Source organism: Schistosoma haematobium, chromosome ZW (assembly GCF_000699445.3).
Source record: "Schistosoma haematobium chromosome ZW, whole genome shotgun sequence".
NCBI classification, from domain to species: Eukaryota; Metazoa; Platyhelminthes; class Trematoda; order Strigeidida; family Schistosomatidae; genus Schistosoma; species Schistosoma haematobium.
In genome coordinates, this window is record NC_067195.1 from 824,057 (window position 1) to 849,423 (window position 25,367).

The window sequence follows — 25,367 nt, forward strand, 5'->3', positions numbered from 1 at the left end:
CCCAAATTCTAATCTTCTGAATTCTTCATGTCCATTTTTTCCTCTTTCCAAATTTCTTTCACTGGATTATACTCTTTAAATAACATCTCCAAACCCTAATCTTCCCGATTACTGCTTATACTCTTATTACCTCTACCACTACGGGATTTGAATCGACAAGTGCACCTCTGTGCTAATGTGGTGTGGCAACTCTAACTGATGTACGTACGTACGAAGTTCTACGTTGTTACTGACTGACTGACAAAGAGTTAAGTTATTTATATCGTCTTGGAAACAAGTTAGTTTCAGATATTGATTGGTTGAAGTTAGATATTAACACCATTGGATGCTGGCCAGCTCAGTGGTCTAATGGTTAACCGCTCGTGCGCGGGTCTGATAAGTCATGGGTTCGAGTCTCGCAGGGGGAGGCGGGATCGTGGATGTTCACTCCTGAGAAGTTCCATACTAATAGGGGACGACTGTTTAGTTCTTTCAGGTTTCCTATGATTGTCTAGCTTCAATTAACTCATAATCTCAACTATTGAAATTCCTAGTCTAATAAGAACAAAAAATTTCAATAGTTAAGATCATGAGTCAGTTAAAGCTAGACCACTATGGAAAACCTGGAAGCACTGGACGACCGTTTCGTCCTATTGTGGGACTCCTCAGTACTGCACATCCACGACCTCGCCCTCTGCGAGATTCGAATCCAGGACCTACTGGTTTCGTGGGCGAGCACTTAACCACTAGATCACAGAGCCGGCATCCAACATCCTGTATTATAGCTAAGAAAATTCTCCATTGATATATAAGAAAGAATGTATTGAATTGAATAAAAGTATATAATGATTAAAAGCAAGAATCAAACATAAAAATTAAATTTAACTAACCCTCTATTCCTTCGATCAAGTTCACAAAACCAATAACTAATCACAGCACCATTAACTCTTTCATGAGGTGAACTTTGTGATACTAATTTACTTGTAGTACTTCTTGCTTTAGCATCCATTGGACGAAGTAGACTATCATCATCATTTGACCAAGAAGCAGAAGACCACTGTATAATAAAAAGTATAAAAAAATTCTTAAGAAGTGAAACAGTAAATTCTAAAGTTAAATTCATTTGGCATTGTTTACAAGAACCTTCTCATTGATGTTTAGGACTGTGATTGATCAATCTTTTATTGACATATGTGACCACTATGCGTATCACTTCTATATTGTCGTAATTCACAAGCTTTTAAAACAAAGATGGATCGTGGTTAGAAGGGGAATTCAGGACTCACGTTTCGTCTTATTTGGGACTGGTCAGTTGGGTGTGTCTGAATCTCGAAGTTGATATACACTCTCGGACTCGAACCCAATACCGTTCGCTTCAAACGCCATTGTGTTAAGCACTTAGCTACTGAGATGCAAGTACATCTAGCTAACCAGTCCCAAATAGGACGAAACGCGTGTCCTGGATTCCGACGATAACCACTATCCATCTTTGCTTAGAATTATAAAGATAGTTTTAGAGAGAACAATACCTTTTAAATGAATGAACTTCTCATAAATAGTAATAACAGTCATATTAGTGATCAGTTTATTGAATCTTGTATCTTTGACTAAAGTAGAAAGGCATCACAAATCTATCTATTTCACTTGTGAATATTGAGAAAAATATGATAAAGAAACGTTTTTCATAGGCAACAGAAGTTGACATTCATATTCAAGCTTAAAATTTGTAGACCAAGTTTTCCCCCAATAATATTTTTATACTTCCTAATGGATTAAGTAAATGAATTCCAATGTAATTATCTCTTAATTACAGTCAACTCATATGGTACTTGTCAGGCTAGTGACTCAAAGTCACATTCAATTGAATACTGCTTTTTGTAAGAAAACTAAACAAAATTATTTTGATTGAGATCATGAACCGATTGATGTTACTCCAGCTTTGGAAATCTGGAAGCACTGGACGGCCGTTTCGTCCCATTGTGCGACTCCTCAGCAGTACGTATCCACGATCCCACTCGCAGGACTCGAACCCAGGGCCTCCGGTCTCATGCGCGAACGCTTAACCTACTGGACCACTGAGCCGGCATCCAATGGCGATAGTGTCTAACATCAACCAATACACGAAATTGCGCGACCAATTGCGACCAACAAAATTTATGATAAAAAATTCCTTGCAACTAGGAAGAGTTGAATTCAAAAGCTTCCCATCCACATACAACAAGTTATTCGTTACACTAGTGTGATTGTTTGTTGAGGACCCTAAGAGTATGGAAGACAAAATTAAACTTAAATCACAGGTCATTGACCAGGATAATTCAACAGGTAGTGGGTCTATTTATTTATATCACCGGGAAGCATTGTCTTAAGCTGATGATTTGTCTTTCTGGTTTCGCCTAAACACTTCGGTGACATTTTATTCTTCTTTTGATTTCATTGAAGAAACCATTATAGGATTAGTTATATAAGTGAAGTTTTAGCCTATCTACCTACGGAGTTTACATACATCTTTTACAGCAGAGTACTAACTTTATAAAAATACCTGATCAAATGAGCTTTCAAAAAAAGGAAATATAGTAAACGTCAACGACAATATGATGTTAAGTTTCCAAAGCTGCTGCTGCATCATAAAAAATTGTATGTATTTAAATTTTCAATATTGATCGACAGTTTACAGATTTGTCACAATTTTATAGGTATCTGTTAACCTACTTATAATTTATAAGTAGTTATAATGATTTAATATAATTTTTGAGGGTAATTGTAAGACGTTAATGCATAAATGGGTGATCGAATTGTAAGAAATACATTGAAAAATATAAAAATTATTGTTTTATTCTGTTCCAGGATTTTAGACATCAGCTACTTTCAGAAGGAGACTTAATGAAGAGTTTAGTAATTTAATAGTTGAATTCACGAGTCAATTAGAGCTAGACTGCCATGGAATTTTGGAAGCACTGGACGACCATTTCGTTGTAGTATGCTACTCCTCATCAGTGCACATCCATGATCTCATTACCTGTTGGATTTTGATCGAATTATTTTCACATTAATCAACAGTAACCGAGTTCGATCAATAGAGTAATAAAAATCTTATTTAAATATGATTATGAAAATTATAAAAGAAAACTATAGTAATTACTTTTTGACGTAACAACTCTTGAAACCACATCCCAAGTCGAAGAGAAAATGTACTTTCATTCTGATCCCAATCGCATAAACCGCTAAGATCTTGAATAAATAAAGACAATCAGAAACTTTGTTATTTATTGAATATTAAAATCAAAACTATAACCATTGAAATTACTATAATATCCACAAAACCCCATTCTGATATTAACCAACATATACTCACTAATGACTGACTTCAAGAGGTATATCCTGGAGTTCTAGTGAGAAGTAGTGATCATGGAGCTCAACCGAGTTTGTTGTGAGATGATATCAGCTCACTGAAGACAATGGTGGATGTGTCAGTCAATTTACTAGATTATTTGAAGTTGAACATTAACACCATTGGATGTCGGTTCAGTAGTCTAGTGGTTAAGTGCTCGCACACGAAACTGGTGAATCCTGGATTCGAACCTCACGAAGCGGGATCATGGATACACACTGCTGAGGAGTTCCATACTAGTAGGGAACGGCCGTTTAGTGTTTCCAGGTTTTCCATAATGGTCTTACTTCAATTGACTCATGATCTCAATTACTGAAATTACTATAATATCCACAAAAACCCTATCTGATATTAACTTCCATCTGTAAAAATATTTCATGGACCTATTACATACGGAAACTTTACCGGTTTAAACGTATGATGCTCTACCATATATTTAAGTTGTTTTATTCATAACCCATTCCATTGAATCTAAAATGAAAACCCATCATATTTTCGTAAGATGTTACATAATTTGTATGTTTTACATGTAGAACTAATGCTGTAGATTGGAAATTTAGACATCTTTGTCATAAATTTACATTTCCTTAGTAGTATTTCCTTACTTTTATTACACTTTATAAGTTCAGAAGCGATTCACTTTCATCTCTGAGTGATGTTAACACCAGATAACGTAACTGAGGCTAACTTTTGTCTATTATAGTGGCGCGAGATTGATAGGTCCTGGGTTCGAATCCCGCGGGGTGCGGGATCGTGGATGTGCACTGCTGACGAGTCCCATACTAGGACGAAGCGGCTATTCAGTGCTTCCAGGTTTTCCATGGTGGTCTATCCTCAATCGACTCATGATTTCAACAAGTGATATTATAGTTTAAACCACTAGGTACAATTCGGTTTCTTCTTTCTTCAAATGAGTTAAAGCTTGAAAATGAATAGATTTGACTGTACAGATGACAAACTGATTGCCCGAGGTTGCTTTTTTTAACCCACCCAAATAGGAGTTAAGTGCTTCTAATTTCAAATTCTCGAATACTACTTTACTGATAAATATTAAGTAGCATAATACTTAGATCTGTAGTTTCTAGATGACTAAATTCAGCCACCTAACACAAAACATAGTTAACTACCATGTAGAATAATAGAGGTTAATGTTCATTCACATTTCGATATGATTCATAGAATTGGATCATTACTAAGGACTAGATAACTCGTGACGGCAGTGTTGTTTACGAAATTGAGAGGTGGAAAAGTGAGTATCTGACGATTTAACTGGATTGGTGAACACGGCGAGTTCACCTAGAGCAGTTGGAAAATCCTTTATTCCAAACCAATGGTGCACATGGGTTACAGTATCATAAAGGAACAAATGGAGTATGAACCAACAGTTGGTCACCGGCTACCATGGAATGCATCTCTTGACATTGCTCCACTGTCTTGTGAATTAGATCTTTAGGTCTGAGGCTCCGGATATGTCCTCCTAAGAAAACCACGTGTTTCAGTCTGGTTACCCGGGCAGTATCACAGCCCTCACACATATTGAATAAGATTTGTGTGGCGCATATGTATTTGGTGCTCCTTTATACTAATATTCATATATTCAAATAAATTCATAAACTAGACAACTTTGTGGTCACTTAATATAGATTGATATACTTTAAAAGAATTAGATCAGTGTCCTATGTTTTTTTTGTTTTCTAGCCTCTTCTATGAGACAACTAATCTAATCAATTATTCATTATAAATTGTCTCTATTTAATATTTCAATTGACATATTGAAAGAGAAACAATAATGATCCTTCCCTTCCCTTCTCTTTTCCTTCCTTCCTTCCTTCCTTCCTTCCTTCCTTCCTTCCTTCCTTCCTTCCTTCCTTCCTTCCTTCCTTCCTTCCTTCCTTCCTTCCTTCCTTCCTTCCTTCCTTCCTTCCTTCCTTCCTTCCTTCCTTCCTTCCTTCCTTCCTTCCTTCCTTCCTTCCTTCCTTCCTTCCTTCCTTCCTCCCTTCCTTCCCTCCATCCTTCTTCCCTTTCTTTCTTTCTATCTTTCTACATTTAACCATATGGACAGGAATGAATATGACAGATTTGATAGATGAAATCTGTTGACTGTTAATCAATGTTTCATTAGGATTTAGTAAAAATCAAATTTGATTTTATGATTTGGAATAGTTAAATGATTCTAATCATCATTTCCTATCCATCAAAATAGTTGACAGGATATAAATGAATGAAATAAAGATTGAATCAACAAAATTGATAAACGAATTTAGTTTATGATGACGTTATAATGGATTATTATCACCGAATATCACGACGGGCAATGTTGACTAGTGTTAGGGATGGTTGGAAGAAAGTTAGTTTTGGCCAAACCAAAATAAGGCAACAGTTATTGAAGTCACTGACTCCTAGTCTGAACCATGTTGGTAGATGCAGACTACTTAGTTGATTTCCGCGTGACTACCGTAACCAATGATCGGAGACTCTTGGTGACATGGCTCAGAATCGATCGATCACCATGGAGTCGGTGTATACACTCTCCGTCTTCTCTTAAACTGTGAGATTAGAATAGGTTTACATCTTTCTTTCTACGAACTAATTTTTTCTTCATGTACTATATTTTCTACGCAATTTTTCTTTTGTATATTACCAGTATTGGATTAACTACTTCTATGAATTTGGTGTTGATCTTGTTGCGCTAATGAGATATGGCAACTTGAACCGATGCATATATGTGCCTGGTCCTACGTTGCAGCTGATTGACTGACTGACTGTAAATTCATAGCGGATAGTAGGGTTGTAGATTTGAAGTGGTTACCTAACAGCAACCTTCATTCACCTAACATATTGACTAGAGTACTTATAGGATAAAAACCTCTCTGAGTCTTCAAAAATGCTTCAGTGATTATGAGTTCAATGTATCAGCATTCATAAAGTAATCACAAAAGATCGAAATGTATTCAATGTATTTAATAATACAGAATATCGACGCTTAGCATAACGTTGCATTATGCTTATAGTCTACATGACTCCTTTTAAAATAATTGATTCACACGAAATAAGATATCTTCTTCTTCTTCTTCTTCTTCTTCTTCATCATCATCATCATCTTCAATACTCTATCTTCAATAGAAGACCTAAAAATTTCATGAATGTTCTGAGAGTTCTTCCTAGATTTCATGAAATATATAATGGACCTCAGTTTGTCCATTCAGAAATAGGTTCTTCTTATGAACATTCAGTATGTCATCATGTTCTTCTTGTTGTTCTGTAATAGTCTATAAGCATCCAATGAATAATACATTCAGGATAAAACGATCGTTCAAAAAGATGAAATTTCATTTCGGAACTAAATTCTACGGAATAGATTAACTAGAGATTCTATAACTGATGTTATATTCAACTAGTCTCTATCGATGATTTCACAATAGGAAAATAAAAGTAAAAGAATACCAAGTGAATTTAAACTTTATCTCATTGAACAAGAAAATAGTTATCAGGATTCAATAGTTAAGTGGATAATGCGATGGTGTTTGAAGCGAATGACACTGGATTCGAGTACCAGTGTGAACATCAACTCTGAGATGCAGATACATCTAACAGATGAGTTCCAAAGAGGACGAAACCCGTATCAAACTAGATTTCACTATTAACCACTATCCATCTTTGCTTAGAATAATATTTAACATTGAAATATTCTTTAAAATAAAACCTACCACGACATTCATCATAATATTTTATTGCAGAATTTTCATTTGCTCTATGATTACTGAATTGATCATTTCCACATCTTGAATCACCTGATCGACAATAACATTGATTTCTCCATAGATCACATTCATGTCTATATGTGACACCATCTACACATATCTAAAAGTAAGAAATATACGTAGTGAGCGAATACAGAGACGATTTACACTTTGTATTCTTGAAAGTTTGCCTGAAGCCTCTCTGAGGTTACTGCCGCCCCCAAGCCCGGATAAAGGAGGAAGGTTAGACATGGGGTTAGTGACCTCATCCTGTAGAAAACGGACTCACTAAAAAACGCTAAGCAGACAAAAGATAAGTAATTCTTGGAATTGATTGTACCTTGACTTATAATTCTAGATGTAATAAACTTGGGTTCGACCCTTCATGGAAGAGGGAACTCAAACTGAATCTTATCTTTTTCTTCAAACTACTTCATAAACTATCGTTTACATCCAATCACGCGATTCAATATGCAGAAACTTCTCATTATGACATCTGTAATGCCTTGGCACTAGTGAAACAAACTCATTCTAAATCATCCCTTTATATGAATTACTTCACTTAGAAATTTTCTAGACTCTGGAATAATCTACCACAATCTATCCATACGATAAAATCACCCCATTATTTATTCGCTGCATCGATACATACTGCTCCTCGGAAATGCATTGAATGTTCTAGTACCTGTAAGTGTATCTCATTGCACCAGTGATATTATAGAAACTTTAAATGTTTAGCCATCTTCATTAGTGCATTCCCTACGTAAAACCACCTACTTGCTGTCATTTTATGTTAACACCGTCCCTAGCAACTTTAACTCATTTGAATAACATCAACAGTATATCATCGGATCACATGACACATGCATTCAGGTAGAATTGATTGACATATTTTAGTAATTACTGCTTTATTGTTCCATGCTCTCTGTTTCCATTTTACTTTCTCTAGTTGTAAATGATTATCATGAATTCGTTCTGCCATAGGTAATAACCTTAAATACACCGCTCATAAATCAACAGGCTGTCCATTTAAGAAATATTAAAAATTCCTGGCTGATGCATTGGATCGCTGTAATATATGTACTACTTAAACAACTACTGAACTAGTATACTTAAAACTATCTTATATCATATAATTTATGGACCTAACCAATCAGAATTAGGATAACAGATCTCAGATTTTGGCGCGAAATTCACTCATCCATTTGGATAAATAGAGTTTCGGCATTATAGTTGATGTTAGTAAATCGAATTCCTAATCCTTAACCATCAATTGTAAATCATCATCCTTATTCTTCAAACTGCTTTATAACCCTCATTTAGCCCTAGTAAGTAGGTAGACACTCTCAAGATCACGAAAAGATCATCCAGTGATTCTAGGTTTTCCAAGATGGTCTACATTCAATTGACTCATGATCTCAACTATTAAATTAAGAGAAATATTACCTATCATTCTAAAAGGTATAGCTTATAGTTAATTAACCTAATGATCAATTTTCTGGGATTAAGTTTTTGATTGAGATCATGAACCGATTGATGTTAGACCACCACCTTTGGAAACCTGGAAGCAGTGGACGGCCGTTTCATCCTATTGTGGGACTCCTCAGTAGTGCGCATCCACAATCCCGCCGCGGGATTCGAACACAGGGCCTTCGGTCTCGCGCTTAACCAACTGGACCACTGAGCCGGCCGGCATCCAATGGTGATAGTGTCTAACATCAACCAATCCACGAAATTGCGCGACCAACTTCCATTGTACTGAGGTAGATACCTGTCTCTACCCGACATGGATTAGCTCCACTGGTCACGGCTTCTCACCAGAACTCTGAGAATTCCCTCACGATTAGATTGACTAATCAGAGTAGAACATTAGTTACTGACAAACAGTTGATTTATTCTCACTATGGTTATATATGTATACAATAAATTCTGTTCTAAATATATATAGTTGATGATGTCTCCAATTGAATCAATTACAATCACTTCTTGGAGACAAGGCATTCTTTACTATGTACATGTAAAACTTTATGATTCGTGTTGACTAATTCAAAAGGTAAAATGACTGATATTCATTCAGTTCAACTAGTTGGAATAAAGGATAGAGTTATGATTTCATGAGAACTCATGATAAGTAACTACACCATATTACATAAAGAAAACGAGATTACTATCAAGATGTTCTTTTGTGCATTATGCTCATAAAGTTTTCGAACGATGGAGAATACTTGTACCTAAATGGGATGCTCAGTTCTTACTTCTACGTTAAGTAAGCGTTGATCATTTTGTCCAGGGTGATAATCAAAAGCTTCAGAATTAGGCTTCCCAGTTCGATGAACACAATGAGATCAAAAAACGAAATGTTCTTCATCAATAAAACACGTTAAAAAACCTATTGGTATCACTAAAATCAACAAGTAACCAGTATAGATCAATAAAATCTATCAGACTTACTTGTCGATTATAACTATTCCATTCAGATGGACAACTATCCAAACAGTTACATTTGCCATCTTTGCACATTTCACCCAATTTACATTTTACATTTTCACAAGGATCTATAATCAATCAGTCAATCGATCGATCGATTGATTGATTGTGAGAAGAAACGAAGATAATAATAATAAAGTACACAAAAACAATGTGATAACCATTCTGAATAATAAATTAGTATTGCTAGGATAGGTGAACTACTGAATGGGGTGGAAACTTCGAGAGAGCTATGAAAGTCATCATTTAAAAGATACAAGTGTTTATGAATAGTTGTCTACGCAAAATACCTCAGATCCGTTGGTGAGACACTATCAGTAACAATCTATTGTTGAAGAGAACAAACCAGATCCCAATGAAGGAAGAAATCAGGCAGAAGCGCTGGAAGTGGATAAGACACACATTGAAGAAAACACCTAACTGTGTCACAAGGCAATCCCTCACTTAGAATCCTCAAGGCTAAAGGGGAAGAGGAAGATCAAAGAACACATTACGCCGAGAAATAGAGACAGATCTGAGAAGATTGAATCACAATTGGATAGAATAAGAAAGGAAGTCCTAGAACAGTGTGGGTTGGAAAATGCTCGTCGGTGACCTATACTCCATTGGAAGTAACATATGTAAGTAAGTAAGTAATAAACTAATTACAAACACATAGATAGAATATAACAATGAATGATGTTAAGAAAGAAATTGAACTTACCTTCATCCGATTCATCATCAGGTTTCGTCTGAAAAAAAAGAAGAGTTTAGTGATTGATTCAATCCATACAGGAATTTTGTTGCTTATTCTAGTTATTTCAATGATATTAATATATCAGTAACGAATTATTTGATCATTTTAAGTGGGAATAAAATGTTAAACACCATATTACAATTAACAATAAGGGAATAAAGATTAAAGGTAGATTAACATGGAAAATTTAGAAGAACTGGATGGTTGTTTTGTCCTAATATGGGACTCTTCAACAGTTGCTATAATCCCAGCACAAAATCCCCTTCTGATAATAATCATCACATGCTCACTAATGATTTGATTCAAGAGGTATTTCCTAGAGTTCTAGTGAGAAGTCCTGACTAGTAAAGTTCAACCAGGTCTGTTGTGAGATGGTAACTCATTGAAGACAATGGTGGATGGTGATGGGATTTCTTGAATTAGTTGAAGTTAGACATTATTAACACCCACTCAGTGGTGTGGAGGTTAAGCGTTGGCACGTGAGACTAAAGGTGGTAGGTTCGAGTCCCTTTTGTGTAGGATCGTGGATGTGTACGGCACAGTGAGAAGAAACGGCCGTCCAATGATTTCAGGTTTCCCATAATGGTCTAGCCTTAATTAGCTCATGAATTCAACTATTAAATTACTAAAATCTCCACAAGACCTCCTGAAAATAAAGATTATTTGATTCGACTATTCGTACAATTCAAGCCAAATGCAATAAATTAACCATCTTGAAATATAACGTGACATCACTCCATGTGGAGCCCCTCTGAGGCTACTGCCGGTTCCAAGCCCGGATAAAGGAGGAAGATTAAGTATGGGGTTACCGACTTCATCCCGTGGAAAACTAACTCGCTGAAAAAACGCTGACCAGAAAAACAATTCAGACCATTTAAAGTATCAAAGTGACTGCAGCAAAAACAATAAATATAGTTAAATAACAGAAATTCATTGTATTTCACTGTTTCTCATTAGCCATTCACAATATAAATATGATAGTATTATTCCATAATAATCAGTATACATACTCTACATCATAATACCGGTAAGACTGTCATAAATAAAGATGAATGAAAAGTATGAAAGGACTATCAGAGATGTTTATATCATTGAAATCATGAACTGATTTAAGTTAGACCACTATGAACAACTTGGAAATACTGGATAGTCATTTTGTCTTAACATATGACTTCTTAGCCATTGTACATCTACAACTACACATATGAGAATTGAATGTAGAACCTACAGTCTCGTGAACAAACGTTTAACCTCTACATCACAGTTCATATGTTGGGTAGTGTTAGTATTTCTAGATTTATTATTATGAATCATTTAGCCTGGAAACAGAATGATTTAGAAATGAAATATGAATACTTTAGTTATATAATTCTTATTATGGATAAAGATATGTATGTGAATTAAAGTCAGTATGGTTCTAAATGATTCATCAAGATTCCTAGTTGTTCCATTTCAAGAGTACACCGACTTATGAACAAGACATTTAAAGCTGACTTGATCAAAGTTATGGTTTGTAGCTAAGGTGGATGATTTTGATAGAGTTTTGTTCTCAGATATCTAAAGTTTGTGCTGATGATGTCATTCAAAAGAACAATGAAAGCTCCACGAGTAAACCATCCAGCTCAGAGAACAAAACTTCATCAAGTACATTTAAATATTAGATTTACAATGCAGTATGAACATGGCAATATGCTTGATTCTTTAGAACTTGGTATAGTGTCATATAACTGATCAGTTGAAAAAGTATATTTGCTGAAAAGACACATGGAGTAGACTATACTTAAACTTCAATAGCTTCTGCTCAATAAGTTACAAAAGCGCCACACAGTGTGTTCTTTGGCTTTCACCTTTACCGCTTTCCCTTCAGGATTCCAAGTTAGCACTTGTTTCGTGATACAGTTTGATGAGTTCCGTAATGTATTTTTATTTTATTTTATTTTAACACAGATATTGGTACAAGGAGGCACCAAATACACATGCGCAACATAAATCTCCTTTGATATGTGTGAGGGCTGTGATACTACCCGGGTGTCCAAATCGAAGCAGTTTCCGTAGTGTATGCCCTGGCTCAGTGGTCTGGAGGTTAAGCGCTCGCGCGCGAGACCGATGGGTTCTAGGTTCGAATCTCGCGAGGCTGGGTCGTGGATATGCACTGCTGAGGAGTCCCACACTAACCGACGAAACGGCCATCCAGTGTTTCCGTAGTGTATGTCCTATCCACTTTCAACGTCTTTTCCTAATTTTCTCTTCACCTGAAATCTGATTTGTTCTCTCCCACAGTAGGTTGTTACTAATGGTATCCGGCCAATGTATGTTGAGTATCTTGTGTTGACAACTATTTATAAATACTTGTACCTTCTTGATGATGGTTGTAGTAATTCTCCAAGTTTTAGCTCCATACAGTTGGACTGTCTTGATATTCATAATGAAGATTGTGACTCTGACATTAGTTGAGAGATAGTTGTTTTGAGTTCTATATGTTCTTCAATTGTAGGAATACAACAGAGCTATGAAGGTTAATTATATTAAGTAAAGACTAGTTCCCTTAAATATAAACAAATAATCAAGACAATTGCCTAAAACAAAACAAAATTTATATTTCTGTATAGACAGATAGTTGATTATAGTTAAAGCTTAGTTAAAATCAGATAGTATTGTAGTGAACAGAACACAGATGGGGACAATTGAATGTATTTAACACAATATTAGAGGACTTGTTAATAAAATCTAACATATACCATTGTCTTCAGTGAGCTGATATGTCACATCAGACCTGGTTGGACTCCACTGGTAACGGTTTCTCACTGGAACTCCAGGAGTATCTCTTGAAGTCAGTCACTAATGAGCAGATGATTTTTATCAGAAGGGGTTTGTGAAGATTTTAGAAATTTCACAGATTGAAAACATGAATCAACTGAAGCTAGACCACCATGGAAAACCTGGAAGCACCGGAAAGTCGTTTCGTCCTAGTATGAAACTCCTCAGTGGCAGTGCGCATCCACGATCCCGCACCCCATGAGATTCGAACCCAGGTTTTTCATGGTGGTCTAGCTTCAATTGACTCATGATTTCAATCCGTGAAATCTCTAAAATCTCCACAAACCTCTTCTGATAATAAAATCTAATAATCAAATAGTAAATATATAATTCGCAAAATGTCCATCACTTGTCTCATAATGACTCAGATTTCATTGTTCTTGCATTTTCATACAAATTGCATTCTGTTTCCATTCTTTACTGTTCGATCCTCTTGTCTCTCTGCTGTCAAACCTTCTGTTCACGACTAACATCATCTACTACTTATGTCAATATAAGTAGCACACACCACAGTATTATTATTATTATTATTATTAGCTGACTACAGGATAATTACTCTTTCTTATTTACACTACACATTCATGTGTTTTATATTGATTTATCTGTCATTATTCATTTATTTCTCAAATATCAACTTTAACTTTGGTGAATGAAACCATCACAATAACTAAAATTCAGTTCTTATCCATATTTAGAACTTAAACAAACACATAAACAGTGGTAGGTAGTCATGTGGTGTATACTACTGATATCGATAGATATAAGTAGTATGTATTAGTAATCAAAATTGAAATGTCTAACGGCAGAAAGTTAAAAAGATTGGAGAGAAGAGAATGAGAACACAGAATGATTGGTGTGGAAACAAACGAACAATGAAATCTGAGACGATTGATTGACATTTTGCAAATAAAGTTTTTAACGTATGGTTGGTTCTCAGATTTTACTAAGATGTTCTGAAATCTTGTATTCAGTTACATTCGGTTGTCCCTTCTCCTCCCCCCTTGTGTTCTCGTTCATTACAGTCATAGTCTGTCAGATTTAATTTGAAAAGGGGTGACTAATTTGTTTTTTAATGACGAAAATAGATACTTCTGGTCATAACCCAACATGATTGAACTTTCAACATGATTAACGAAGAAAAGAATATGAAAATTAGGACCAATATTTGTCAATATGACACATTATGATATCATGCTGTGATACTTTTCTTTACTCAAACTGTAATATTCATTAAGAAATAAAAATAATTTATATTATTGTTGCTCTAATGCATGAACTATGATAAAAGGGCTTTATTTCATCGTCGTCGTCGTCGTCGTCGTCGTCGTCGTCGTCATCATCATCATCATCATCATCATCATCATCATCATCATCATCATCATCATCATCATCATCATCATCATCATCATCATCATCATCATCATCATCATCATCATCATCATCATCATCATCATCATCATCATCATCATCATCATCATCATCATCATCATCATCATCATCATCATCATCATCATCATCATCATCATCATCATCATCATCATCATCATCATCATCATCATCATCATCATCATCATCATCATCATCATCATCATCATCATCATCATCATCATCATCATCATCATCATCATCATCATCATCATCATCACCACTCACTCACTCACTCACTCATTCATTCACTCACTCACGCACTCACTCACTCACTCACTCACTCACTCACTCACTCACCACTCACTCACTCACTCACTCACTCACTCACTCACTCACTCACTCACTCACTCACTCACTCACTCACTCACTCACTCACTCACTCACTCACTCACTCACTCACTCACACCACTCACTCACTCACTCACTCACCACCACTCACTCACTCACTCACTCATTCACTCACTCACTCACTCACTCACTCATTCACTCACTCACTCACTCACCCACTCACTCACTCATTCACTCACTCACTCATTCACTCACTCACTCACTCGCTCACTTTCCTCTTTAAAAAAATGTCTACTACATTACACAATATCAATCGACATATTCTGAAAAATTCTAAAAGGTAACTGATTTATTTTATCTTCCTTAAGTTGATTGATCAATCAGCTAAATCGGGTAAGATTATAATTTATGGATGACCTTTAAATGATACGAAAGTGACTTTGACAGTGTGTACCTACTTAATAGAGCATTTTAAAGAATAAACTTAATGATTGAATAGTTGCTAGTAAAGGTTAGCATTTAGATTTATGGGTTTTTTCCATCATCAGCTCAAATGTCAAGATGCTATTTGATCAAATGAATGAGTGAATTTCTTGCCAAAATCCAACATCTGTTATCTTAAATCTAATTGATTCATCTCATCAATACATTTTGTTTGTAATTCAACTATCAAAGATTGGGGCAGTCTAGAACACTCTTAAGATCTTAATATCTTAAAGATTAAAGATATTGAATGTGTTTAAAGGTAATCAAATATAAAAGACACTTAACACGATATCAGTTACATGACTAAAAACAGTATGTTTTCGTATGATGAAAATCCAACAACTCAAACAATAATAACACTTCCATAATAATTTAATCAATAAATTTATGAGTTAATTGAAGTTAGACCATCATGGATAACCTGGAAGAACTGGATGACCGTTTCATTCTAGTATGGAACTCTTCAGCAGTATGCATCCACGATCCCGCTTCACAAGATTCCAACTCAGAATCTATCAGTCTCGCATGTGAACGCTTAACCTCTATACCACTGAGAAGGCCAGCATCCAACGGGATTAATGTCTAACTTCAGGTTTACGGATGAAATAACGATATTTTTTGTTATCTTCATAAATAGGTTTTCATTCTAAGTTATCAACGTTGCACTGATAAATGGCCAGATTTTTATCTTTGAAATTTTATAGAAGTTAAAAGATTCATAGAACATAACTGACATTAATAATGTTATCTATAGATAGATACTAAAACGTTTATAAATGTGGACTTTAGGTTCTTAGGTAATTTAAAGAAGTCAGAGGTTTAATAAAGTAACTTCCACAAGTAATATGGAAGCACACTGATGAGAAGTCCCATACTAGAGTGAAACAGCCGTCCAGTGCTTCCAGGTTTTCCATGAGAGTCCAGGTTCAATTGACTTATGAATTCAATTATTAATTTACAACAATCTCTACAAAACCCCTCTCTGATTACAAACATCATATGTTCACTAGTAACTGGATTCAAGAGGTATTTCCTAGAGTTCTAGTGAGAAGCAGTGACCAATGGAGTTCAACCAGGTCTGTTGTGAGATTATAACTCGCTGATGAAAATGCTGGACATGTTGCTCACTTTCGTGGATTAGTTAAAGTTAAACATTAACACCATTGGATGCCTGCCGTCTCACTAATCTAGAGGTTAAACGCTCCTGTGCGAGACTTATGAGTCCTTGGTGCGAATCTCGCGGAGCGGATCGTGACTGCACACTGCTGAAAAGTCCCATACTGGGACAAAACGGCCATTCAGTGATTCCAAGTTTTCCACTAATAAATTGTTAAAGATTAGTTGAGATTAAATTCAATCAAATGAGGAAATATTAAAAAAAACTGGAAAGTATATGGTGAATAACTGTTTCATCCTAGTCCAAGACTCATCAATAATATTAAGCTATGACTTTATCTAGGAAATGAATTTATTATTTTCACTCATTATATTCACATATTATATATTTCTTGAAATAGACTTGATTTCTAACATTTAAATAAACCGTAAATTTACCTATCAACAACGAAAAAAACCAAAACAACCTAAACACTATTGACGGTCATGAATTCTCTCTCCCCCCCCCAACTAATTTATGGTTTGATGCCAAATCGTTTAACTATAAGACAGACACAACATGGAATATATATATATATATTAGAAATCAATTATTCGCTGAACCTATTTTAAAACTTTCCCAGTTACTATGACAACATACACAATCAAAAAATAGTCTCTAAGACGGTAACAAAATATGAATATCAATACAACAAAACTACATACATACATAACTATCAATAAGGGTTATAATAAGATCTATTGACTGGTATATCCATATATCCATATATAAGTGCGTGTTATCCATAAAGAATGGATTCTCTTTTGCTTGTCACAACAACAACAAAAAGAAAAATGTAATGCATATCTTAAACTTACATAATCTTCTTGACCGAATACAAGATACTGAAAAAGAGAAAAAAAGAAAAAGAAAAATGTTGAAAAAAACTTAAAATGAATTTCTTTCTTTTTTTCTCTTTTTCTCTTTTTGTTTTTTTCTAAGAAAAAAAATTTTTTTGTTTTAAACAAAAATTTAAAAAAAAATTGACAATTGAATATTAGAAATCGATTCATTTTTGTTTTAAAAATTGGCATGTAACGATATTAGATTTCTAAGGAAAGATGAATAGGAGGTTAGCAGTAGAATTTAAGATATGAGTTTTATTCTATTTGGAACTTGTTAGCTAGATATATCTGTATCTTGGAGTTGATATTCACTTTGGGACTCGAACTCAGTATCGTTGGTTTCAAATGTTATCCATTTAGCTACTGAGTTCTGATAGCTAGTTGCTATCCATCTTTGCTTATAATACTTATGAATTAAATCAATATCGAAGCAATCTGCACAGTATGTACATATGCCAATAATAAAAGACTGATCGATTGCAGTACTAAACATGAATGGGAAAATTCAAGTAAACATTATCAAGTGATTAATATCAGATGGGTTTTTGTGGATATTATAGTAAGTTCAATGGTTAAGATCATGATTCAATTGAAGCTGGACCATTATGGAAAACCTGGAAACACTAAACGACCATTTCCTTACTAGTATGGAACTCCTCAGCAGTGCGCATCCACGACCTCGCCCTCTGCGAGACTCGAACCCGGGACCTACTGGTCTCGCAAGCGAGCACTTAACCACTAGACCACTGAGCCGGCCGGCATCCAATCATGTTAATGTCTAACTTCAACTAATCCATGAACTTGAGCGACACATCCACCATTGTCATCAGTGAGTTACTATCTCACTACACACCTGGTTGAACTCCACTGTTCAGTGCTTCTCACTAGAACTCGAGGAAATACCTCTTGAAGCCAGTCACTAGTGAGCATATGTTGATTAATAATAATGGTTAAGATTATGAGTCAGTGAGTTATCATAGATTTCATTTTAATTTATATTAGCTAAGATAAGAAACATTCTGAATGAACTCTGGTCATTAAATCGAAAAAATTGTTGGAACAATATTTTATAGATTTCGAAGTACTTCACTTGGATGAAATGATCTTTATTTAAATGTGAAGTGTCTATAGTAATTAAATATAACTATAGTACGTTGGAAATATGAACACGTATATTCTGATCCAGTAATCGAATGATATTGTGTTTATCTTGAAGGTTGGAAGATATCTTATCCAATCATAATTTTGAAATCTTGAATGTATACTCTTGAAGAGTCATGAACTAGAACGAAACAATCATCCTATTTATTATTTTATTCAATAATTCTTCAACTAGTATCAGTTTAGAATAATAATGATCATAAAATGTTACAGACTATTCAGTTTTTCTTGAAAATAAATATTAGAATTATTATTACTAACACAAAGCAATCAGCCTGAAGTCTCTCTGAGGATACTGCCAGTTCCGGAGGAGGTTTGAACATGGGATTAGGAAACCTATCCTATAGAAAACTAAGTATGTTTATGATATTGTTCTATTATACCTTCACTTGAATCAGTTTTCAAGAATGAAACCTTGGTTTGTGATCAGTTTATTGAAAGAAAATTAATTTTTTTGAAACACCGGATGAAAACTGTTATATCCCAATGAGATTTATGAATGATCACTTTTGAGAACTATTTATGAACTAATATGGTACATATTCATGTTCCTCTCATTATAAGCTTTATTTTGACTCATAGACTATTATGATACGATTTACCGTTCTTGAGTTATACTCTGTCTATCAATTGCACTCTCCTGTATTCACTGCTACTTATGGCTAGAGCTTGTACAAATGTTGCTTCTTATTTTATGGTTTGATGTGGTCTGTTTAGTTTGTATATAACCTCAGTATGTTTTAAATACATGATTCATATCACAGAGGCTGATATTGGTGTTTCTGGACTCAACATGTAGGGCTAGGCAGGATGAAGGACAGATAAAGACTCTAGACTACTCACATGGGTTTTATGCATCATTAGTTCGGTCAATAAGCCAATGTTCCTTAATTGATGGTATCATCACCTCATAGATATTAATAGAATTACAAGGCCATAAGTTATAACAAAAGCAACAAAAGAAATTTAAATCATTCGTTTAAAGTATGATAGATCTGCTATGTTTGAAGCGATGACGAGTTCATGTAGTCAACGAACGGAATCAAGACTCTGTGACCAAAGACCAATAAACTACCTATACTGATGCATCTCAGCCCTGCTAACTAGAAAGAGAAGTTCAAGTTCGAAACGGGGAAATATATTCCACAAGCAACCAAAGGCACGAGCATTCACAACAAGTCTAGTCGGAAATACACTCATTTATATATTGCTTTGTAACCCCCCCCCCATTTTTGACTAACAATCAGAATAAATCACATAGATTTCATACAAGAACACATTTCAGTAGATTTGATTATCTTCCATAGATTTTAATATTTACTAAATCATTTTATACTACTCATTAGTACTTTAGTTAATATAGATAAAGTTTTAAGCAGTATCGGCATAATTGCTGGAATGACGAATGAACAAACATTATCCTCACAGTATTATTGCTTAAATATTCATATAAATATACTATTGTACAGCTTGGAGTGAGATCCCTTCGCTGAGCTTCATGTTTTGAGAGAAAGCATGAAGAAAACTGCGTCTTTTAAAACTTGGCTAATATATTTGAAAAGACTAATCTATGAACAGAGAATAGTCTTTTCAATAAATTCTCTTCAGGTTCTACAATGATATATATGTGCTCGCGAACACCTCCCAGCACAACTAAGCAAAAGTCTGGTGAAAAAAGTGAATAGCTCGACATTGGCCCATTTAGTGCGAATCGGTCATATTGCCAGTATTAACCAATCCTTTTCAATTATTCATCAGGTCAGTAATTTTTTGCCATAGCTTGTCAGACTTAAAGTCCATCAAATGGCTGAAGTAACAATCATCTGGATTAAGAAATATGAGCTATACGTACAAAAGAAATATCTTCAATCGTTTCTCCTCCCCTGACCAACCTTGAGGCCATTTGATCAACAGTAATCTTCACTATTGAATAACCTAATTTGACTATTGTACTTTCTTCCTTTCGTAGTCAAATGTACTTGTCTTTGTTTATCTTTATTCACAAATCAATGTATTATTATTATCATTATTGTTATTATTATTGGTCAAACATCATTATTAATCTCCCCAATACCCCATCTCGTAGAAAACAACCTTGTTTAAAGCATTGAAATTCTACCCTCCTAGTTGAATAATCTCCATTCAGAACAACTATGAAGCTTCAAGGTGAAAACCGAGATTTTTCGAAAGTCACGAGTCCTATACCCCTTTCTAACGATCAAAGCAACAATTTTTATAGGTACATGGAACGTCCGGGCAATATGGGAGACCGGGAGGACCAATCAAACAGCTGAAGTAACAGAATGTTTGTTTCATCCTATTTGAGGTTTATTCGTTAAATCATAGTTATTTGTAATATATTGTGTAATCCACGCATCCTTTTTATATGACATTCTTCACATAACAACAGTGACATGGAATCTGAATCATATGCCTGTCTTTCCAGAAAAATTCGGTAGTATTCAATAACAAAAACAACAATAAAAAAGGCCTTAAAAACACTAGACGAATGTTACTTATATCTATAACCAAACTAACCGATTATATTTTACTTTAAACTTCTTTGAATAATCATCAGTGTACGGTACTGGAACAATTAAACTTCAATCTTAGATGTAGGTTTGTGTCCCTAGTTACTGTTTAACTCAACTCTAAATGAGTAATTATGAGATCAGTATACTGAATTTGGAAGATTTTTGTAGATTATAGGTGAATGAAATGTTTTCGAAGAGTTGGGTAAGTGTAGGGAAACCAACTAGTGAGTAATATTTCTATGTAATGAAAATACTAAAGATTAATCGCATCCACAATTAAAGTGAACAAGTTTTTTTCTACGTTTTTGATTGAGATCGTGAACCAATTGGAAACCTGAAAGCACTGGAAGGCCGTTTCGTTCTATTGTGGGACTCCTCAGCAGTGCACATCCACGATGCCCGTCTCGGGATTCAAACCCAGTGCCTTCACTAATCACTGTAACTCAGTTTAACTTTGATGTGGCCTGTATGTATTATACTGTCAATCGGCGAAAATCTTACTCTTCTTAGAAATATCATTGTCATATACACTTTGAATTATGGTACCGTCTATGTGTTATATTATCCATATTTGACTAAATATCATCATTCGGAATATTTTTATATTATTTTGTTTAACTACTAACTAGAATTCAGTAGAACAAAATGTTTTGGGAAAAATTTTGTTTGATTCTAACTGTTTAAATGAGAACTTTATGAAGATTTGACATCTCATTCCATTTGTTAAATAAAAACTGGAGAAAAACATAAGTAGAGTTTTTCTTGAATCAGCTAATATTTAGGTCAGGTAACTGATTCCCTTAGTAACAAACTACAATTGATATGCTATTGATTCTGATCAAATGTGTGTGTGATCAAATGACCATTTTTAAAATAAATTTTTAATAGATGATTATTAAAACTAACTAGAGAAATGATGGAGAATTGTTTAGCCGATTCATTTGCATTTAAGATTTTAAAACACATTACATCATATCTATCATCCCTGACGAATCCAAGAAAAAAAGCGAAATTATCTGTATTTGGTGAATATTTACTATGACCTTCGAGTTATATCTCCAATTAAGAACGTTGCAACATCCGTTTTATCGGATTTTATCAAGGGTCAGTAACAATATGTAATTAATTTCAATGATTTATAGGGGGAGGGAGCAAGAAGGTGGTCTCTGAAAGTTTAAATCTCATGAGAGTATTAGTTCTTTCATGAATCCTGATGTACCTTGTTGACAAATGTGATTTAACACGAAATACAGGTTAGTAAGGATTTCTTGATAACTAAATTCACCCATTAACCTACGTGTAAAATCTATGTTAGTAAGTTTGATCTTTTCAATTCATGTAATTTAATGTAATACATTGGTTGACTGATATTCTCTAAAAGCTTTAATTCACGAGTATTATAAGTAAAGATGGATAGTGGTTAGCAGTGAAATCCAGGACGCGCGTTTCATCCTATTTGGGATTCGTCAATTGGATTTACCTACATCTCAGAGTTGATGTTCACTCCGGGATGAAACGCCCATCCTAGATTCCACTGCTAATCATAATCTATCTTTATTTAAAATATCTTAGTTTGTGTCAAATATGGTTGGTGATAAATCCATAGATGAGGATTATCCATTGTGACAAACATCCTATGTCACATTTAAAATAAACTCACATTTTAAGAAAAATTATGTTTCTATTGACCAGCTAGAAATTTAAAACAATTAATCTCTTTGATAAATTTTGATAATGCTATGAGAATATGAAGTTTATCAGAATTATTGAAGCTTTGCTTATACGGAAATTGAAACCCCCTTTTATGCGTTCAAAAACAATTTGTCCTTACCCTTCAGTCAGTCAGTCAGTCAGCTACAACGTAGGACCAGGCACATATGTGCATCGGTCCAGGTTGCCATACCTCATTAGCACAGCAAGATGAACAGCGGATTCATAGGAGTGGTTAGGTCAAAGGTTGCAATAAGGATATAGTATAAGAAGAAAGAATTAGTTCGTAGACAGAAAGAATGAAGTGATTTTAGTCTCTTAGTTTAAGGGAAGACAGGGAGTGTATACACCTACGCCATTGTGATCGATTCTGAGCCATGTCACCAAGAGTCTCCAACCATTGGTTACGAAAGTCACGCGGACCCCAACCAAGTAGTCTACATCTACCAACATGGCTCAGACTAGAAGTTAGTGACTTCAGGCACTGATGCCACGTTTTGGTTTGGCCGCCCCTAACTTTCTTCCAACCATCCCCTACCCCGGTTAGCATTGCACGTCGTGGTAATCGGTGTTCAGGCATACGTAATACGTGGCCCAACCATCTCAGTCGATGAAGATTCATAACCTCATCAACTGATTTATCATCATTCCCTAATACCCTATGTCTAACCTCACTATTACTTACCCGGTGATCCCAGCAGATGCCAGCAATATTTATAAGGCATCTGTGGTCAAATACTAGTAGCTTACGGGTGTCTTCTACTCTTAAGGGCCATGTTTCGCTGCCGTAAATTAAAACAGAACGAACTGCCGCGCAGTATACTCGTCCTTTTATTGATAGACGGATATCTCGCCTTCGCCAAAGGTGACGTAAGTTGGCAAAAGCCAAACGAGCTTTTGAATCCGTGCTGAGATTTCGTCAGACACCAACCCATTAGGGCTGATCAGACTTCCAAGATAAGTGAAGTTGTCCTTACCCTTAACCTACCTAGGTGGTTGCTCCAAATGGAGCTCCTCTAAAGTTACTGCTAGTCCCAAACCCGGATAAAGGAGGAGGGCTAGATATAGGGTTAGGGATCCCATCTTGTCAGAAATGAACTCGCTAACTAGAAAAAATAATTCAAACTATTTAAACTCTACCCTGAGAGTTAAAAAGTCTTCATTTAGAAGAGTTATGACATCTCATAGTGAAAACTGAATTCCTTCAAAAGTCATGAAGTTGGTTCACCTTCTGACAACCAGGGCAACCATTAATTTAGGTATATGAAATGCTCTTACAATGTGAAATGAAAAGATACAACCTGGATGTGATTGAATTCAATGAAACACATTGGATACAAGTTTAAACAATAACCACCACAACAACAGCAACACTAACAAATAGCTTCAAGGGAACTTCTATTCTACTTCATTTTACACTGAAATGCTCTCACACGGCCACGCGTATACAGCCTCTGTCAGGGAAGTCCTACTCACTACCTTCTCGTGGCATTACTGTTGCTTACGAAAATGAGAGGACGAAAAGCGAATGTCCGGCGCTTTAACCGGATTCCAAACCAATGGTGCACATGGGCCCCAGTATCCTGCGGGAACAAATGGCGTATGAACCAATCGTTTGTCACCGGCTACCATGGGAATGCATCTCCTTACGATGCTCCACTGACTTGTGGGTTAGACTTTTAGGTCAAAGGTTCGGGGTGTGGCCCCTAAGAAAACCACCTACTTCGGTCTGGGCACCCGGGCAGTATTACAACCCACACACACACAAATATGGTGTGGCGCATATATATTCGGTGCCCTCTTGTACCAATATTTATGTGTTGAAATAATAATACACTGAATAGTTAAAGATATCATGAATAATTACAATGTAAACAGTATCATCATAGAAACTTACCGATGTACATAAAGCAAATAAAGTTAAATGAAAACGCATTTTTCCCAATGATCTTAAAATGATAATCGTTTAGCTATTGAATATAATAAGAGTAAAATGAACAAGATTCCAATGGTGTTGATAATCAGAATGTATAATTCCCTTTTTTTTGTATCTTGTCTAATATGTGCATTTTCCCTAATTACATTACTATAATCATCATTGATTGGTTAATAGATTTCTTTCCCTATCCCCTATTTTGTTAGTGTGATTTATCGATCGATCGTTTTATGATTGAATGAAACAATTTGTAGGATAAACAATGAAGGATTAATTTTTGGACAAATATTTAAGCGATAAATACCATCATCATTGTTACTATCATCCCTATCATTAAACAAATATTATGATATTTCCATTAATCAGTCAGTCAGCTACAATGTAGGACCAGGCACATATACTCACCGGTCCAAGTTGCCATACCTCATTAACACAACAAGATGAACAACGGATTCATAAAAGTAGTTAATTTAGAGGTGGTAATATATAAAAGAAAGATTGTATTTAAGGATATAGTATAGGAAGAAAGAATTACTAGTATAGGGGTTGTGGAGATTATTAGGTTTTTGATTAAGATCATGAAGATCAGGTTTCCAAAGGTGGTCTAACATCAGTCGGTTCATGGTCTCAATCAATACTTTAATAATCTCCACAACCCCATAATGATAATTACCAT

General features: G+C 35.1%; 1 protein-coding gene across 1 annotated transcript in view; it reads right to left on the reverse strand.

Annotated features, from left to right (window-relative positions):
• The window catches only part of MS3_00002545 (uncharacterized protein), a 40,713-nt gene extending 15,735 nt beyond the window's left edge, over nucleotides 1-24,978 (reverse strand). The window contains exons 1-7 of the mRNA XM_012941014.2: nucleotides 24,653-24,978; nucleotides 17,324-17,350; nucleotides 10,298-10,325; nucleotides 9,559-9,662; nucleotides 7,075-7,228; nucleotides 3,119-3,207; nucleotides 870-1,036 (exon numbers count right to left, since the gene is read on the reverse strand). Of these exons, the coding sequence (XP_012796468.1) occupies nucleotides 870-1,036; nucleotides 3,119-3,207; nucleotides 7,075-7,228; nucleotides 9,559-9,662; nucleotides 10,298-10,325; nucleotides 17,324-17,350; nucleotides 24,653-24,691 (608 nt within the window). The 5' untranslated portion in view covers nucleotides 24,692-24,978. The remainder of the gene's footprint in view (nucleotides 1-869; nucleotides 1,037-3,118; nucleotides 3,208-7,074; nucleotides 7,229-9,558; nucleotides 9,663-10,297; nucleotides 10,326-17,323; nucleotides 17,351-24,652) is intronic.
• Nucleotides 24,979-25,367: the final 389 nt, after the last annotated feature.